The 20188-nt window shown below is 43.0% G+C and overlaps 1 protein-coding gene across 1 annotated transcript; it reads left to right on the top strand.

Annotated features, from left to right (window-relative positions):
• The first annotated feature begins 6475 nt into the window (after positions 1-6475).
• LOC121536643 (ATP-dependent RNA helicase DDX18-like) lies at positions 6476-17681 on the top strand. Its single transcript, XM_041844051.2, has 14 exons — positions 6476-6620; positions 8068-8253; positions 8426-8710; positions 11400-11535; positions 13393-13493; positions 13672-13871; positions 14086-14200; positions 14323-14462; positions 14841-15002; positions 15578-15730; positions 15880-15993; positions 16195-16251; positions 16508-16685; positions 16933-17681. The coding sequence occupies exons 1-14, from the start codon at positions 6515-6517 to the stop codon at positions 17076-17078; spliced, it is 2079 nt and encodes a 692-aa protein (XP_041699985.2). The 5' UTR covers positions 6476-6514; the 3' UTR covers positions 17079-17681.
• The last annotated feature ends 2507 nt before the right edge of the window (positions 17682-20188 follow it).

Here is a 20188-nt window from a genome sequence, read left to right on the forward strand (position 1 = left end):
GCGTAGCGCACCACTGGCTTGGTGCGAGGAGCAGGAACAGGCCGGGCCGGACTGGCGACGCGCACCACTGGCTTGGTGCGAGTAGCAGGAACAGGCCGGGCCGGACTGGCGACGCGCACCACTGGCTTGTTGCGAGGAGCAGGAACAGGCCGGGCCGGACTGTGGAGGCGGACTGGAGGTCTGGAGCGGAGAGCTGGCTCCACCCGTCCTGGCTGAATGCCTACTTCCGCACAGTATGTGTGAGGCATCAGCACAGGACGCACTGGGCAGTGCGCGCGCACTGGCGATACAGTTCGTAGAACTGGCGCAGGATATGCGGGACCGAGGAGGCGTACTGGAGACCAGGAGCGTTGAGCCGGCACACCCTGTCCTGGCTGGATGCCCATCTTCGCACGGCACATGCGTGGTGCAAGCACAGGACGTACAGGACTGTGCCGGCGCACTGGCGACACAGTAAGTAGCTCCGCATAACACGGAGCCTGCCCAGTCATACGCTTCCTCGCATGAGTACGGGGAGTTGGCTCTGCTCTGACACTAGGCTCCGCCAACCACCCCGTGTGCCCCCCCAAAACATTTTCTTGGGGCTGCTTCTCGGGCTTCCTCCTCAACCGGCCTCCTCCGTGTTGCCGTTGCACCTCTCCTGCCTGGGCATCTACCTTAGCCCATGGTCCTCTCTCTTCCCATGACCACAAATTGCCCACCTGTGACATGGCTATTCGCTCCGCCTGGGCACGCTGCTTGGTCCTCGTTTGGTGGGATCTTCTATCACGTTCGTTTAATGACAGGTCAGACCAAGGCGCAGCGTGATATGCATACATGTTTATTTAACACGAATAAACAACCGACAAAACAACAAACGAAACGAAACGTGAAGTCCAAAGGTAGTACAGACAACAAACCTTACACGGAACAAGATCCCACAACTCAATAGTGCCAATCGGCTGCCTAAGTATGATCCCCAATCAGAGACAACGAGCGATAGCTGCCTCTGATTGGGAACCACACCGGCCAACATAGATCTACACCTACTAGCATGCCCACATAGAAAATACTACATAACAAAGAATATACACACCCTGACTCAACATATACAAGTCCCCTGAGTCAGGGCGTGACATGAATAAGCCAGCTAGCTAACTTACATGGCATTGATTGCTTGTAGTATAGCCCAATATTTGACTAAAGCCCAAATAAAACAAAAAGTGTATATTTACAGTGGAATTACACTGAACAAAATATAAACGCAACATGTAAAAGTGTTGGTCCCATGCTGTATGAGCTGAAATAAAAGATCCCAGAAAATTCCCATACACACAAAAAGCTTATTTCTCTAACATTTTGTGCACAAATTTGTTTACATCCCTGTTCGTGAGCATTTCTCCTTTGCCAAGATAATCCATTCACCTGACAGGTTTGACATATCTAGAAACTGATTAAACAGCATGATCATTACACAGGTGTTCCTTGTGCTTGGGACAATAAAAGGCCACTCTAAAATGTGTAGTTTTGTCACACAACACAATGCCTCAGATGTCTCAAGTTTTGAGTGAGCATGCATTTGGTATACTGGCTGCAGGAATGTCCACCAGAGCTGTTGCCAGATAATTTAATGTTAATTTCTCTACCATAAGCTGCCTCCAACGACGTTTTAGAGAATTTGGCAGTACGTCCAACTGGCCTCACAACCGCAGACCACGTGTATGGCATCGTTTGGGTAAGCGGTTTGCTGATGTCAACGTTGTGAACAGAGTGCCCCATGGTGGTGGTGGGGTTATGGTATGGGCAGGCATAAGCTACGGACAACGAACACAATTGCATTTTATCCATTTTAACACAGAGATACCGTGACGAGATCCTGAGGTCCATTGTCGTGCCATTCATCTTCTGCCATCACCTCATGGTTCAGCATGATAATGTACAGCCCCATGTCGCAAGGATCTGTACACAATTCCTGGAAGCGGAAAATGTCCCAGTTCTTCCATGCCCTGCATACTCACCAGACATGTCACCCATTGAGCACGTTTGGGATGCTCTGGATCGATGTGGACGACATTGTTATATTTTTTTTCAGTGTTGAATGCACGGTAGTGAATGAGATTAAAACAGATGGGCCGCAATCGTCAATGCCGTCAACGACGTCATGCGCTTCAAATTAGATGGCAAGTCTATTTTTCTCGCGTCTACGCAGAGCAATGCTGATAAAGTGAGCGGATAAATTGCCAGAAAATAGCTTGCTTGTGAATCGTTATGAAACAATGACTATGAGGTTAAAGTGCATGCTGTCAACTTTCATTTGTGGGTATTTTCATCCATATCAGGTGAACCATTTAGACATTTCAGCAGTGTTTGTATATAGTCCCCACATTTTAGGGGACCAAAAGTATTGGGACAAATTTACTTATGTGTATATTAAAGTAGTCAAAAGTTAAGTATTTGGTCCCATATTCATACCACGTAGTGACTACATCAAGCTTGTGACTTTACATATTTGTTGAATTCATTTGCTGTTTGCTTTGGTTGTGTTTCAGATTATTTTGTGCCCAATAGAAATTAATGGTAAATAATGTATTGTATCATTTTGGAGTCACTTCATGACCAAAAGTATGTAGACACCTGCTTGTCGAACATCTCATTCCAAAATCATGGGCATTAATATGGAGTTGGTCCCCCCTTTGCGGCTATAACAGCCTCCACTCTTCTGGGAAGGCTTAACACTAGATGTAGGAACATTGCTGTGGGGACTTGCTGCCATTCAGCCACAAGAGCATTAGTGAGGTCAGGCACTGATGTTGGGTGATTAGGCCTGGCCCGCAGTCGGTGTTCCAATTTATCCCAAAGGCGTTCGATGGGGTTGAGGTCAGGGCTATGTGCAGGCCAGTCAAGTTCTTCTACACTGATCTCGATAAACCATTTCTGTATGGACCTCGCTTTCTGCACGGGGGCATTGTCATGCTGAAACAGGAAAGGGCCTTCCCCAAACTGTTGCCACAAAGTTGGAAGAACAGAATCATCTAGAATATCATTGTATGCTGTAGCGTTAAGATTTCACTCACTGGAATTATGGAGCCTGAACCATGAAAAACAGCCCCAGACCATTATTCCTCCTCCACCACACTTTACAGTTGGCACTATGCATTCGGGCAGGTAGCGTTCTCCTGGCATCCGCCAAATCCAGATTCGTCCGTCAGACTGCCAGATGGTGAAGCATGATTAAAACGACAGAGAACGTGTTTCCACTGCTCCATAGTCCAATGGCGGCGAGCTTTACACCTCTCCAGCCGACGCTTGGCATTGCGCATGGTGATTTTAGGCTTATGTGTGGCTGCTCGGCCATGGAAACCCATTTCATGAAGCTCCCAAAGAACAGTTATTGTGCTGACGTTGCTTCCAGAGGCCGTTCAGAACTCAGTAGTGAGTGTTGCAACCTAGGACAGACGCTTCAGCACTCCGAGGTCCCGTTCTGTGAGCTTGTGTGGTCTACCACTTCGTGGCTGGGCCGTTGTTGCTCCTACATGTTTCCACTTCACAATAACAGCACTTACAGTTGACCTGGGCAGCTCTAGCAGAGCAGAAATTTGATGAACTGACTTGTTGGAAAGGTTGCATCCTATGACGGTGCCACGTTGAAAGTCACTGAGCTCTTCAGTAAGGCCATTCTACTGCCAATGTTTGTCTATGGAGGTTGTATGGCTGAGTGCTCGATTTTATACACATTTCAGCAATGGGTGTGGCTGAAATAGCCAAATCCACTAATATGAAAGGGGTTTTCACATACTTTTGTATATATAGTGTATGTTTCTAGACACTTCTACATTAATGTGGATGCTACCATGATTACCGATAATCTTGAATGAATTGTGAATAATGATGAGTGAGAAAATTACAGAGGCATAAATATCATACACTCCCAAAATGCTAACCTCCACTGTTATTGTTAGCATGTCTTGGGTGTATGATATTTGTGCATCTGTAACTTTCTCATGCATCATTATTCTCGATTCATTCAGGACTATCCGTAATTTATTATTATTATTATTTAATTTTTTTTGTCATTTAGCAGACGCTCTTATCCAGAGCGACTTACAGTTAGTGAATAATTTTTGTTTTTGTTTATACTGGCCCCCCGTGGGAATCGAACCCACAACCCTGGTAATCATGGTAGAATCCACAATAATGTAGAAGTGTTTGAAACATGTTATATTCTTATTTACAATAAACCAGTTTAATATTAATCAAATCAATTGTCAAAGACTCCAGTCACCCAAGTCATAGCCTGTTCTCTCTTCTACCGCAAAACAAGTGGTACCAGAGCGCCAAGATTAGGGACCAAAAGGCTCCTTAACAGCGTCTACCCCCTAGCCATAAGCCATGTGGTCCTCTGCAGCTCAATTGGTAGAGCATGGCGCTTGTAACGCCAGGGTAGTGGGTTCTATCCCCGGGACCACTCATACGTAAACATGTATGCACACATGACTGTAAGTCACTTTGGATAAAAGCGTCTGCTAAATGGCATATTATAAGACTGCTGAACAATTAATCAAATGGCCACCCAGACTATTTACATTGACCCCACCCCCCCTGTTTTTACACTGCTGCTACTCGCTCTTTATTATCTATGCATAGTCACTTTACCCCTACCTACATGTACAAATTACCTTGACTAACCTGTGCCCCCGCACATTGACTCGGTACCAGTACCCCCTGTACGGTCCTCTGTAGCTCAGCTGGTAGAGCACGGCGCTTGTAACGCCAAGGTAGTGGGTTCGATCCCCGGGACCACCCATACACAAAAATGTATGCACGCACAACTGTAAGTCGCTTTGGATAAAAGCGTCTGCTAAATGGCATATTATTATTATTATTACATAGCCTCGTTATTGTTATTCTATTGTGTTACTTTTTATTTTATTTTTTACTTTAATTTATTTAGTAAATATTTTCTTAACTCTATTTCTTGAACTGCATTGTTGGTTAAGGGCTTGTAAGTAAGCATTTCACGGTAAGGTCTACACCGGTAGTATTTGGCGCATGTGACTAATAACATTTGATTTGATTTTAATCACCCATTCTGATACTGATTGTAACTCCTTATTTAGAATTTCAGTGAGCTCACTGGCTTTGGGTGCTGACATGTAGAGTGTGGAATGATCCGTATACATAGCCATTCTAGTTTGTGTAGGACCAGTGGCAAATCATTTGTAAAAATAGAGAAGAATAACACACTGTACATATCTAATGTTAGAGAAACTTCCATTGAAGAACACTCTTTGGGTTGTAATGGATAAATAACTCTCCAACCATGTGATGGCAGGTGATGTAAAGCCATATCAACTGTGTTACTTCAATAACAAATTATGAACAATAACATCAAAGGCTGCAGTGAACTCTAACAATACAGCTCCAACTATCATCTTATTTATTATCCATTCTTTTAACCAGTCATCTGCCATCCGAGTGAGCGCAATACAAGTTGAGTGCCCTTCTCTATATACATGCTGAAAGTCAGTAGTTAACTTGTTCTCTGAAAAATAGCATTGTCAAACAATTCTCTCCATCCATTTATTAAGAACAGGCAGCAAACTGTTAGAGCCAGCAAAGGGTGCTTTACTATTTTTAGGCAGTGGAATTACTTTAGCTTCCTTCCAGCCTGTGGGCACACACACACACACACACACACACACACACACACACACACACCTTTAGGCTTTGGTTAAGAATGTGTGTGTGTGTGTGTGTGTGTGTGTGTGTGTGTGTGTGTGTGTGTGTGTGTGTGTGTGTGTGTGTGTGTGTGTGTGTGTGTGTGTGTGTGTGTGTGTGTGTGTGTGTGTGTGTGTGTGTGTGTGTGTGTGTCCACAGGCGTGGAAGGAAGCTAAAGTAATTCCACTGCATTATAGCAAAAAGGGGTGGGGGATCCTGCGGCAGGTAGCTTAGTGGTTAAGAGCGTTGTGCCAGTAACTGAAAGGTTGCTGGTTCTAATCCCCGAGCCGACTAGGTGAAAAATCTGTCGATGTGCCCTTGAGCAAGGCACTTAACCCTAATTGCTCCTGTAAGTTGCTCTGGATAAGAGCGTCTGCTAAATGACTAAAATGTAAATGTACAACAAGCTGCAGTACCCCGGTCGGCCTTGAACTCTGACATTGCTCTTCCATATATTTATTTATTTTTTAATTCCGCTGCTTTACTTCGATTTGTGTGTGTTGGGTATATGTTGTTAAATTATTAGATATTACTTGTTAGATATACTGCACTATCGGAGCTAGAAACACAAGCATTTCGCTACACTCGCAATAAACATCTGCTAAACACGTGTATGTGACCAATAAAATGTGATTTGAACTTCATGGCTTCAATGAAAGAGGGCAGTCGTTCTCCCCTGGACAGTAGAGACGATTTGCATTCTGGCAATATGAATGACAACCATATGGGGTCCTATGTATTTACAGTTAGGCAGGCAACTGTCTAGCCTAGAGGGGTCCTGAATTCCACACGTGTGTATGCGTGCTCAGCTGCAATCATGGCAGATCTTCAGATGAGGCTTCTTCGGCAGAAAATCCAGAAAAGAAGCGAAAAGAACAAAGAGCGAAAGCTCCTTAGGAAACAGAAACAAGAGGAAGATAATGGTAACTGTTTTGAAGTAGTATTGAAATCATTGTCGACAAGTTGTATTGACACTATCGCGCTAGACAACCTCGAAGCAAGGCTAGTAGGTAGCTAGCTAGCTAGCTAACTATGTCTCTGATGGGTGTATTTACGGGGTTGATGTTTCTCGGAAATCACGCATAAGACAGCCTTTTAGTTGATACGTAGCTAAATCACCGATCGTATTAACGAGGAAATGAACATAACCATTCCATTAGTTTGTTTCTAGCTAGCTAGTTACTACTGTTTATTTTGGTAGTTAACGTAGCTAGCTAACGTTAGCCATTAGCTAGTGAAACAAGAAATACATCCTAGGTAATTGTTATGTATGACAGGTTTTATTACATTGATCTCTTTCCACTATTGATATCTTAGTTATCTAAATGAATAAGCCAGCTAGATTACTTACAAGGCATTGATTGTAAGTGTATATTTAGGGTGCGTTCATAAATTCACTATGGCTATCCCGATTTCAGAGTACTCTCGTCTGAGTGTGCCAGAGCGCAGAATAACTGAGATGCTGACTAGACCCGGCACGCGCCATTACATTTTAGTCATTTAGCAGACGCGCTTATCCAGAGCGACTTACAGTTAGTGAGTGCATACATTAGTTTTTTTATACTGGCCCCCCGTGGGAATCGAATCCACAACTCTGGCGTTGCAAGCGCCATGCTCTACCAACTGAGCTACACGGGGCCCATCGCTCGCATGTTGATTTTGTCCATCCACACCAGACAATATCAAAACCAACTCTGAACCACCTATATTAATTTGGGGACAGGTCGAAACGCATGAAACATGGACAACGAATCCACAGATAAAAGGGTAATCCTAGTTAGTTTCTAGTTATCTCTCCTCCTTCAGTCTTCTTCTTCAGTTCAGCTTTCAATCACCCACATGGGTATATGCTACTAAAACCAATGAGGAGATGGGAGAGGCGCCTGTCAAAAATCTACTTTAATATAACATCTAAATAATTTAACAAATGCAAAATACACACTTACTGTACTGTTAACCGGTTTTAACAGTTGCAGCCGAAACGGATTTTTCAGTGACAACACATTTGTGGCGTCTGTCTTCAGTTTACACACAGGGATTCGGAGACGAAGATAGCACTAGCACAGGTAGTCCACTCTGTTGTCCGTATTTTTTCCGTAAACATGCGCGGTAACCCTAACTCTATAAAGTTGTGTATCAATTTAACCTTTTGTTTTTTGAACATTATTTATTGCCAATTACACACATGTTAATGTTCAGACCGAGCGTCGCACTTCTTAACAAAACTCTCCCCGACAGAAGGCGCCTTCATCCAATGACTGTGTGTTATGTAATGCAACAGATTCATGATCAAGGACTAGCTTGTAGTACTAGTTGAATGATTGCCTCCTTTGCCTGGTTGATGTGATTTTGTATTCTGTGTATTCACAGATGATGCAAACAAACTTCCAGAGGAGTGTTGTGATGAAACGAGTCATGGGGCCACAGCAATTTCAAAGCTACAGAATGCCAAACCCATGAAGAAGCAGCAAAAACAGAAGAATGTGTCTGCAGAGGTGGACACAGAAGAACATTCTGTCAAGATGAAAAGGAAGCTCAACACTGCTGAATCGCCAGGTAATGTTGTGTAACGTTACTATTCAGTCACTGATTTAAATTGTTGTAGCTAGAATTTGATATTCTGATATTATGCACCTTTCAAGAAGGCCAGGGTAAATGGCTACGTGTCAGTTTACCAAGTCAATTCATGTTTTCCTTGTCAAAGTATATTCATATGCTTCTAACGTAGGTATGAAAAAAGCCAAGAAGGACAAGGCAGATGATGAGGAGGATATGGAGGAGGAGAAGGGAATGACTGTGACTGAGGAGGATGCTGATCAGGCCACAGACAAACCCACACAGCCTCTTGAAGGGGCAGAGGCTGGAGAGGAGGAGGAGGAAGATGATGACGAGGAGGAGGATGATGAAGAGGGAAGTGAAGATGAGGCGGAAAAGGGTGAAGGAGAGAAGTTTGGGGATGATGATGATGAGGAGGAGGAGGAAGATGGACCAGAGCTCCCAACTGGCTTGACAGGTATTCAATGTTCATAGGTCAATCAGAGGCCTTTACACTAACAAATGTTAGCCTTGTCAACTGTGCATGTTATCTGTAGCAGTAGTTTCTCAGTATTAGATATGGGTAATGAACTATTTACAATTTAGCCTCTGCAAGCCTACAAATATGTATAATATTCTGTATTTTATCCATGTCCTGCCTGGTAACCATGGCCACAAAAAAACTTTACTCATCATGAGAGGCTGCAGTTGCTTGCAGGTCTGCGTACCCACATGTGCTCCCCCCACCACCCCATTGTGAGCAAACCATTTTTGCAGCCCGCCTCTTAACAGTGGAGAGCATTTTATTTTATTTTAGAGTTAATTTTGCAGTTTTAAAGAAAGTTTGCTGCAATTCTGCACATTTTGGCATGGGGGCAGTGAGAAGATATTGCCATTTTATAACGAATTCCATGCAGTTCTACTCATTTTGCCATGGGGTGGAGCGGTACATTTGCTGTTTTACAGCTAATTTCCTGCAATTCTAAACATTTTGCCATAGGGTGGAGAGAAATGTTTGCAGTTTTTTGTCCTACCAAATCCGGATAGCACTGCTGGGTGATTTTAAAAAGTCATAGTCAATCGATCAATAATATAATAATACTCTTAGCAAAACATTTTATCTTTAATTTACAATTTGTAGAAAGTATGAGAATAGAAAAGGTTCAGAACTTTTGTGAAACATCACAGCACAGTTGAAAAATATATGGCAAATATAAATCAAAACTGGATGGTGTTCAGAGATGGATGGGAGGGGTTGAGGGTAGCTGAAGGATGGGACTAAAAACAAACAAAATAACTATTGTAAAATATACTGTGTACGTAAAATGTACAGTGCATTCGGAAAGTATTCATACTCCTTGACTTTTTCCACATTTTGTTACGTTACAGCCTTATTCTAAAATGAATTTAATTGCTGATGCAAAGGGTCTGAATACTTAAGTAAATGTAATATTTCAGTTTTTTATTCTTAATACATTTGCACACATTTCTAGAAACCTGTTTTCACTTTGTCATTATGGGGTATTGTGTGTAGATTGAGGGGGGGAAACTATTGTATACATTATAGAATAAGACTGTAACGTAATAACATTTTGAAAAAGTCAAGGTGTCTGAATACTTTCCGAATGCACTGCATGTAGTATGTATAAGCTGGAAGTAGAAGCCTACGTGTTCTATTAGTTTCCTCCAATTAGGGGAGAGGTGGTAGGGTTAGGGGAAAATAATAAAGGAAAATATATTTTTTAAATATACAGTACCAGTCAAAAGTTTGGACACCTACTCATTCAAGGGTTTTTCTTTGTTTTTACTATTTTCTACATTGTAGAATAATAGTAAAGACATCAAAACTATGAAATAACACATATGGAATCATGTAGTAACCAAAAAAGTGTTCAACAAATATTTGAGATTTTTCAAATAGCCACCCTTTGCCTTGATGACAGCTTTGCACACTCTTGGCATTCTCTCAACCAGCTTCACCTGGAATGCTTTTCCAAAAGTCTTGGGAGTTCCCACATATGCTTAGCACTTATTGGCTGCTTTTCCTTCACTCTGCCGTCCGACTCATCCCAAACCAAAATTTCCACCGGTCTAATGTCCATTGCTCGTGTATCTTGGCCCAGGCAGGTCTCTTCTTCTTATTGGTGTGCTTTAGTAGTGGTTTCTTTGCAGCAATTCGACCATGGAGGCCGTCATTGTAAATAAGAATTTGTTCTTAACTGACATGCCTAGTTAAATAAAGGTAAAATAAAAATAAATAAATGGAGGCCTGATTCACACAGTCTCCTCTAAACAGTTGATGTTGAGATGTGTCTGTGACTTGAACTCTGAAGCATTTATTTGGGCTGCAATTTCTGAGGCTGGTAACTCTAATGAACTTATCCTGTGAAGCAGAGGTAACTCTGGGTCTTCCATTCCTGTGGCGGTCCTCATGAGAGGCAGTTTCATCATAGCGCTTGATGGTTTTTGTGACTGCACTTGAAGTAACTTTAAAAGTTATTGAAATGTTCCGTATTGACTGACCTTCATTTCTTAAAGTAATGATGGACTGTCGTTTCTCTTTGCTTAATAGAGCTGTTCTTGCCATAATATGGACTTGTTCTTTTACCAAATAGGGCTATCTTCTGTATACCACCCCTACCTTGTCACAACACAACTGATTGGCTCAAACGCATTAAGAAGGAAAGAAATTCCACAAATTAACTTAACAAGGCACTCCTGTTAATTGAAATGCATTCCAGGTGACTACCTCATGAATCTGGTTGAGAGAATGCCAAGAGTGTGCAAAGCTGTCATCAAGGCAAAGGGTGGCTATTTGAAGAATCTCAAATATCTCACATTTTGATTTGTTTAACACTTTTTTGGTTACTACATGATTCCATATGTGTTATTTCATAGTTTTGATGTCTTCACTATTATTGTACAATGTAATAAAAAAAAAAAGTACAAATAAAGAAAAACCCTTGAATGAGTAGGTGTGTCCAAACTTTTGACTGGTAGTGTATATATTTATTTACCAGAAAATTTTCTTTATTTTTACTATAAATAAGTAAAGTTGCCTATTTAGGTAATCCTTAGTCAGTCTTCTTGCCGTGTCAGTGCTGGAGTAGAGACCTTCTATGCCAAGCCCATGCAGGTTTGAACTCTGACTGGTTTCTGTATCCCAGGTGCATTTGAGGACACGTCGTTTGCCTCTCTAGCCTCTCTGGTGAGTGAGAGCACTCTAAAGGGTGTGAAGGAGATGGGCTTTGACCACATGACTGAGATCCAACACAAAAGCATCCGCCCCCTACTGGAGGGAAGGTAAGCCTACAGTTTATCTCCCAAGGTTTTTATTAGCCAGAATTTCAACCTGTAAATGCATCCCTGTACCTCTACAAGGCTGACTAAAACAGAGCTCTGTAAAGTCCGACTAGGGGTGTGGCAGTCCATTAAATGTTGTCCGCCTGTAATTGTCATGCACGGTCTCACAGTAATTGATCGTTAATTAACATAAACATGTTTAGCATCTCCGGGCTTCCCCGCATACAAGCTGCTGATTGGTGCGCGCATTTGGAACATCTACAAGTCGAATAAATCCAGTTCATATAGCCTACACCTTCACAATAAAATCCATTATTTATTTAATTGTGATAGGCCTATAAACCTGTGAATGTCTTAGAAATTAAAAGCATGATGCGACTACATTGATGATTTGGAAAAAGTAATGCGCTCTGATCCTTGTGCTTCCCACGGAGAGAGAGAGGCAATTCCATTGCTGCTCTGCTGGTGTGGCAAGCCAGTTAGGGGATATCGAATCAATGGAAGATGGAAATAAAATGACAGAATTAAAAATGAAATGAGAAAAGCTACAACGATCAAAAGCCAACCTGGTAGGCTGCTATTTAGGCTATAATCTGAATGGAGTTATGTCTAGGTTAACATACACTCACTCATGCACACACCCATTCAGACATACATAGACACACACATACATTCATGCTACACACATCACAACTACTGCTACCAGACTCTTATTATACTGCTCAATTTATACACTGCCCCCATCCCACCCTTCCCCAATACACGTGTTAATATTGGGCAATAAATTGTGCCTTCCTGTATTATACTTATGCTAAAAAAAAGTGTTCTATTCTTCTGCCATTTACTGTTCGTATTCTTATCATTTCTTATTGTTGTTACATTGTCGAAGGAACCTGCAAGTAAGCGTTTCGTTGGACGATGTATACCATGCGTATTCCGTACTTACCACTAATAAAACGCAGTTAGCCTCAATTAGCCTAGTTGGCTAGCTTCTCTCGGTTTGATGCAGTCAATTGGCCCAGGGTAGGGGAGGGAATGGCCGGCAGGAATGTAGCTCAGTTGGTAGAGCATGGCGTTTGCAACGCCAGGGTTGTGGGTTCAATTCCCACAGGGGGCCAGTATGAAAAATAAAATAAAAAATAATAGTGTACCACTAACTGTAAGTCGCTCTGGATAAGAGCGTCTGCTAAATGACTTTCTAAAATAAAATAAAATGAAGACCGGTACTATTTATTCTGATGGAATGATAAATAACTAGCAAGAAGTTAAGTGGTTGCTGTCTCTCCCTCCTTGCCTGCTCCGAGCCTCTGCTCCCTAGTAGCATACAGGTGCTCGCTCTGTCCCTTGCTCCCTTTCTCCATGGCTCCAGTTTAATAAAGTAGCAAAACAATTGGCTTTTCTGCTGCTTCCCTCACTCGGATCGGACCGGGTCCATAAGGGGACATGTTTGGTTGTCCTTTCGGTAGGGATTTTAAATATATGCATATTGGGTCCCATCACCATTTGTCCTCATTGTTCATATTATTCCAATTCAATCATATAGTTAGAGAGCGATTAGAGGGACAATGGAGCACTGAGTACCATGCCATTAGCAAAGGCTGTTAGCAAGTTTGGTAGGCTACCCCATCAATGCCATTCATTTACGCAGTTTTGGATGGGATTACCGTGATCAACAGAATTTGACTGCTTTCATGACTCGTGACTGCTGGTGTGGCGATAATACGGTCACCGCAACAGCCCTATCCAGGACCACCAAAAGTTGGCAAATTGCATCCTAGAATCAGCCCTACATGACTGATAATGAACTGAGTAATGTTGTTTTTGGTTGACTTCCTTTGCGCTTTTGAATATTCCTAGAGATGTCCTGGCTGCTGCTAAGACTGGCAGTGGTAAAACCCTGGCCTTCCTCATCCCCTCCATCGAGCTCATCTACAAACTCAAGTTCATGCCCAGGAACGGTAAGATTAGGAGAAGATTGGGTTGAACCAATGTTATAAATATGCTGCCCCAAAGCTCGTCTTTTTTTTTTTTTTAGCTCTGCTAACATCAAAGGCATAGGGTCTAGACCAGAAGAAAGGTCTAGGAACTGAAATGGAACTGGTCTAAGAATCAACCCTGCTTCCCCTCTATCCCCAGGCACAGGCGTGGTGATCCTGTCCCCAACGCGTGAGTTGGCCATGCAGACGTACGGCGTGATGAAGGAGCTGATGACCCACCACGTACACACCTTCGGCCTGATCATGGGCGGCAGCAACCGCACGGCCGAGGCCCAAAGGCTGGCCAACGGCGTCAACATACTGGTGGCCACACCCGGCAGACTGCTGGACCACCTGCAGGTAACCATGATGATGAGAACAGTACATTTTACTAAAGTGCTTTTCTTATATTTCTGTCAAAGTGGGGACAAGGTAACCTCTAAGCCCTGCAATTTTGACAAAGGATTGGATTGTATAACGTTTCAGTGTAGGTTACTTATTTACAGAAGGATTTTTGCACACATTTAGTCCTGGCTCTTCATTTGTTTCATGCCCACCCCCTTGCTCTCTGTAGAATACTGCTGGCTTCATGTATAAGAACCTCCAGTGTCTGATCATTGACGAAGCCGACCGTATCCTGGAGGTCGGCTTCGAGGAGGAACTGAAGCAGATCATCAAACTCCTGCCTAGTACGTACCCACATCATGGCCATAACCAACCTTGCATATACTTTACCATGTGATTTGATGTTGCTATTTGTCTTGTGTGTATGTCTAACTCCAAGTGTCTAACATCATGCATTGTTCCTCAGAGCGGAGGCAGACCATGCTGTTCTCGGCCACCCAGACCCGTAAGGTGGAGGACCTGGCCCGTATCTCTCTGAAGAAGGAGCCCCTCTACGTGGGCGTGGACGACAACAAGGACAACGCCACCGTGGATGGCCTGGAGCAGGTAAACAAAACAACTCACTGCTGCAGAGTGTGACGATAAGCTAAGTGAATTGCCGTCGGTTGGCCCAAGACATGAATTAACTGAAAGTAACAAAGCAAACGTTTTATTGTTAGTGGTTCTGACAGCTGATTTTGGAGTGCCGAAACTCAAATTCAGGCATGGTTATGCAGGCCGTTCAGCAAGATTTGGCCTGTAGTGGCTCTGTCCTTTCCTGTAGTGTCTGCTAGATAGAAATGGGGTTTGAGACCCTGCCGTGTCTCCACCATGGCAAAGTTATAGTGAAACCTCACACATCAATTAGAATATGTACTTGACAGGTATGTGGTTCTCTGGTGCATCAGATCAGGTCTGATATGTAAACATTGTCTTGGTTGCCAGGGCTACGTGGTGTGTCCGTCTGAGAAACGCTTCATGCTGCTCTTCACCTTCCTGAAGAAGAACCGTAAGAAGAAGCTGATGGTGTTCTTCTCCTCCTGCATGTCGGTCAAGTTCCACTACGAGCTGCTCAACTACATCGACCTGCCTGTCATGGCCATCCACGTGAGTTGTCACCTCTCAGTCTAGCAGAAGGGAAATGGGTTTCTCTAGGACCGGTTCAGATAGTACCTCCCCGTTTCTGACTGTCTGCTGAAAATGACCTGTCACTTTATTCGCTTGTCTCAGGAAGTTATTTGAAGCCCTTTGAGTCGAAAAGACACTCAACACATATACATCACTAATTACGCCTGCACTAAAATATGATTAGTCTCCGTGTCTCTAGTAACAACAACGTAGGTCCCAAGACAAGCAACAGATTGCAGGCTACACTCTGTGTCAGTAGTCTTCGGGCGATTATCTGGCTCAATTTGAGCTTTGCTACAATGAACCCCTGTCTGACCCCACAAGGCATTCTCTCTCTCATGGGTCTGCAGATGAGACAACTGGTACATCCACACTTGTGTCGTAAGGCCTTGTACCATTATAACACATCTTATGATATGAACCAATATTGCACTATAGGATTTAACACACACACGTACTGTAATATGCTGTGCGGTTCAGCAATGGCATCTTATCCTATGTGGGCAATGCTGTCTGTGGCTGACGTCTAATCATCTCTTTTTCGTTGATCTCAGGGGAAGCAGAAGCAGACGAAGCGTACCACCACCTTCTTCCAGTTCTGTAACGCTGACTCTGGCATCCTGCTGTGTACAGACGTGGCGGCCAGAGGCCTGGACATCCCTGAGGTGGACTGGATTGTACAGTATGACCCCCCAGATGACCCCAAGGTACCTAGTGAAGTTTGAGACACACTTTCATGTATCTTTGACACTATTTAGAAATAACCTCTAATCTATAGGCATCTCCAGCCAATGCCTCAGTGAAGCATTAACATTTGTTTCCCTCTTCCTTATTTCTTCCCTCTTTCTTATCCTAGGAATACATCCACAGGGTTGGCAGAACAGCTCGCGGGATCAATGGCGTAGGCCACGCCCTCCTGATCCTAAGGCCAGAGGAGCTGGGCTTCCTGCGCTTCCTCAAACAGGCCAAGGTAAGACCCTAACACAACCATTTTTAACCTCCAACCCAACCATTTTTAACATTAACCCAACCAACTCTATCCCAACCATCTCTAACCTTAACTTAACCCAGCTCTTAACAGAAAAACAAGGAAAACATGCAACTGATTAACCATCTTTCAGTAGTGGTGAATTATGTTTTAAAAGGACATTTTGTTTCCATGTTGCCTTAGGTTCCTTTGAGTGAGTTTGAATTCTCTTGGGCGAAGATCTCCGATATCCAGGGTCAGGTAAGACATGCATCCACATTTATTTCTGCATGTGAACCAGAGCTAAATGACATAACATCTGTGAGAGAGAAATGACATAACATCTGTGACATAGTGCTAATTACTACAGTCGCTAATTAATTGATATGGTCAAATGATAAACAACATCCTCCTATGAACAGGAGTGAACTTCTGTGACATTTACGCAATTATCTGACAAGCCTTAATTGCCCAATGCCAAATTCACACAAAGGTCTTCACATTTTGTTCTTTGAAGCTGGAGAAATTGATTGAGAAGAACTACTACCTGCACAAGTCAGCCCAGGAGGCCTACAAGTCCTACGTTCGGGCGTACGACTCTCATTCGCTCAAAGCGATCTACAGCGTAAACACGCTCAACCTCCCCATGGTGGCGCTCTCCTTCGGCTTCAAAGTGCCCCCCTACGTCGACCTCAGTATCCTTTTTCTACGGCTAACAACCAAGGCATACGTTCACCAATGTCGTTTTTCAAAGTGTTGCATCGCCTTGGTTTATCTATTTGTTGTCATGACTTCTGCAAACTTATCCCGGCTTATCCCATCTATTTATTTATGATTACAATAATGATACATAGTAATTATAGTATGCTTATTAATTTATTTATCATTACATAATTGGTCAGTTCAGTACAGTGTTTCCCTTAACCCAGCACTCCTCTCCAGACGTCCACAGCAAAGGAGGACTGAAGATGACGAAGAGGGGCGGAGGCGGCGGCTTCGGCTACCAGAAGGGCAAGCCCGCTCACAAAGCCAAGATCTTCAAGCACGTCAACAAAGGCAAGGGGGACAAGAGGCAATTCTCCCGCTAACCTGCGGACCTTGGGGGACATTACAAAATGGCTTCCTGACCTGGACTCTCCCCTCTCGCTCGCTGTCCAGAGACCTATCTGTTAGCCTGTACTGGGCATTGTGTCTCGCTCCCTATTTGTGTGTGATAGACCTATCTCTTGGGTCGTCACTAGTTACCACAGCCACAAAGTTATAGACCTTGCCTATTTCTTTTCTTAAAATCTGATTTTAAACCTAACCTTAACCACACTGCTAACCTTATGCCTAACCTTAAATTAAGACAAATGGCACATTTTTGTTTTCATGAATTTTTACGATATAGCCAATTTTGACTTTGTTGCTGTGGTAACTACTGACAGCCAGTCTCTTGCCACCTGTAAGGGCCCAATTTTTTGCTCCAATGTCTCAGCCTGTTTTTCTCTGAACAGGACTTTTGTATTTGTAGTGACAGGACTCTGTGGGCTCATTCCGTTCTGAGGACAGCCCCTGCATTCCTTTCCTCACAGCAGATGTGGATTTTACAGTGGATTCTCTTTGATATGAGTATGCAGAACTGTACATTGATTTGCATTGTTTTCCTCCTTGTACTCTACTGGCTAATTAAAAAAAGAAATATACACCCACACTGTTGTTTGTTGGTACACAGAATTTGAGCTCCGTTGCAACCAGTCTCTTCCCATTTGTATACCGTTTATTTTCTTTTTTTCAGAGCCCTTTCAGTTATAGACCTGTGTTGATACATTTTATGCCTAAGATTTAGTGCACTTGCGACCTTAATAATTATAGGTTGGGTATTGCAACCAATTTCCTTAACAAAGGTAATGGCACACTGTTTTCTGAATTGCATTTGAGTAACAGATCACACCATTGAAGAGATGGTCCTGCCCTCTGAGCAAATGGTTGTAGTGATAGAGGAGTTCCACATGGGGGCGGTGTATTCAAGCACAGGTGTGATGTACAGGTAACTGCCAAAATAATGGAAAAACTTCAGTAAATGAGGGATACAAAGTATTGAACGCAGGTTCTTCCACATAGGTGTGGTTCATGAGTTAATTAAGCATTTAACATCCCATCATGCTTAGGGTCATGTATAAAAGAAACGTGTGAGTAATATAAGATAATGGTTGCGTTCCCCAGCTCAGACATCTCATACATCAACCAATGGTTGCGTGCCACATCAGACTGCCGTCGGGTATCAGGTTGCTATAACGTGGTAAGCTGATACATAAAATACCTATCCAGGCATTGAAAGTTCTGGCATGCGTTGGCAATGTCTGAGCAGAGGAGCACGACTGTAATGACTTATGCCCTCACCCCTAACTGTTTCCTGTTTCTTAGCACACGTTTCATTACATTTGGCAGACTTTTCCCCTTGAGGTTACACTCCCTCGACAGCCCATCTTAATCTTTTCTTTTTATTGGCCAGTCTGAGATATGGCTTTTTCTTTGCAACTCTGCCTAGAAGGTCTGTTTGGAGTCGCCTCTTCACTGTTGACGTTGAGACTGGTGTTTTGCAGGTACTATTTAATTAAGCTGCCAGTTGAGGACCTGTGAGGCGTCTGTTTCTCAAACTAGACACACTAATGTATTTGTCCTCTTGCTCAGTGGTACACCGGGGCCTCCCACTCCTTCTATTCTGGTTAGAGCCAGTTTGCGCTGTTCTGTGAAGGGAGTAGTACACAGCGTTGTACGAGATCTTCAGTTTCTTTGCAATTTCTCGCATGGAATAGCCTTCATTTCTCAGAACAAGAATAGACTGACGAGTTTCAGAAGAAAGTTATTTGTTTCTGGCCATTTTGAGCCTGTAATCAAACCCACAATTGCTGATGCTCCAGATGCTCAACTAGTCTCAAGAAGGCCAGTTTTATTGCATCTCAAATCAAAATCAAAATGCTTATGCTTCTAGCTCCGACAGTGCAGTAATATCTAACAATTACACAATATATACCCAATACACACAAAAAAGTAAGGAATGGGAATTAAGAATATACATATATGGACAAGCAATGACAGAGCGGCATGGACTAAGATACAGAAGATTATTATAGAATAGAATGCAGTGTATACATATGAGATGAGAAGTGCATATGTAAACATAAGCCACATTTCTTCAGCCTCCTGAGGTTGAAGAGGCTCTGTTGCACCTTCTTCACCACACTGTCTGCGTGGGTGGACCATTTCAGTTTGTCGGTGATGTGTACGCCAAGGAACTTGAAGCTTTCCACTTCCACTGCGGTCCCGTCGATGTGGATAGGGAAGTGCAGCCCAACAGTTTTCAGCTGTGCTAACATAATTGCAAAAGGGTTTTCTAATGATCAATTAGCCTTTTAAAATGATAAACTTGGATTAGCAAACACAGGACTGATGGTTGCTGATAATGGGCCTCTGTACGCCTATGTAGATATTCCATTAAAAATCAGCTGTTTCCAGCTACAATAGCCATTTACAACATTAACAATGTCTAGACTGTATTTCTGATCAATTTGATGTTATTTTAATGGACAAAAAAAATGCTTTTCTTTCGAAAACAAGGAAATGTCTATGTGACCCCAAACTTTTGAACGGTAGTGTATGTTACAGTGAGCCTGTGGCATACATATTTTACAGTATACCTACAACATAATGACTTGAAAGTCAGATTGAATTTCCATTGACTGAGTAGTTGCTGTGAGTGAAAACCTTACTGTAAATAGCATGTCCATTGGGGAGTGCTTATGAAGACTATGCTATGTAAAGCCTTTATAAATTGTAGTTTTCTTAAAGTGAGACATGTCGCAATAGGCCTACTACTGTTGGGCGCTACTGGTCTGTGCAGTTCAGATTACATGACCATGAGGGAAGCCATTGGGCAGGAAACATCCTGTTCTGATAATGCACGCTCTCTCCACCATGCAGTCATGCAGCTGCCAGCCAAATCATGAGATGCAAGTTCAGCCTGTCAGTCTCTGGCATACAAGGCTTACCATAAATGTATGCAGAGCGGATACTATATCTCAAATGGACACAGTTCAGGCATCTGTTTTGATTTGTTTTCCTAAGTTTCATGCTGTAATTCTTTCATACTGGCAAAGACATGTATGGACCTACTGTATCTTCAGACATTATGACACCACTCACCAAGTTCAGCTCA

Source organism: Coregonus clupeaformis, chromosome 23 (assembly GCF_020615455.1).
Source record: "Coregonus clupeaformis isolate EN_2021a chromosome 23, ASM2061545v1, whole genome shotgun sequence".
Lineage (NCBI taxonomy): Eukaryota > Metazoa > Chordata > Actinopteri > Salmoniformes > Salmonidae > Coregonus > Coregonus clupeaformis.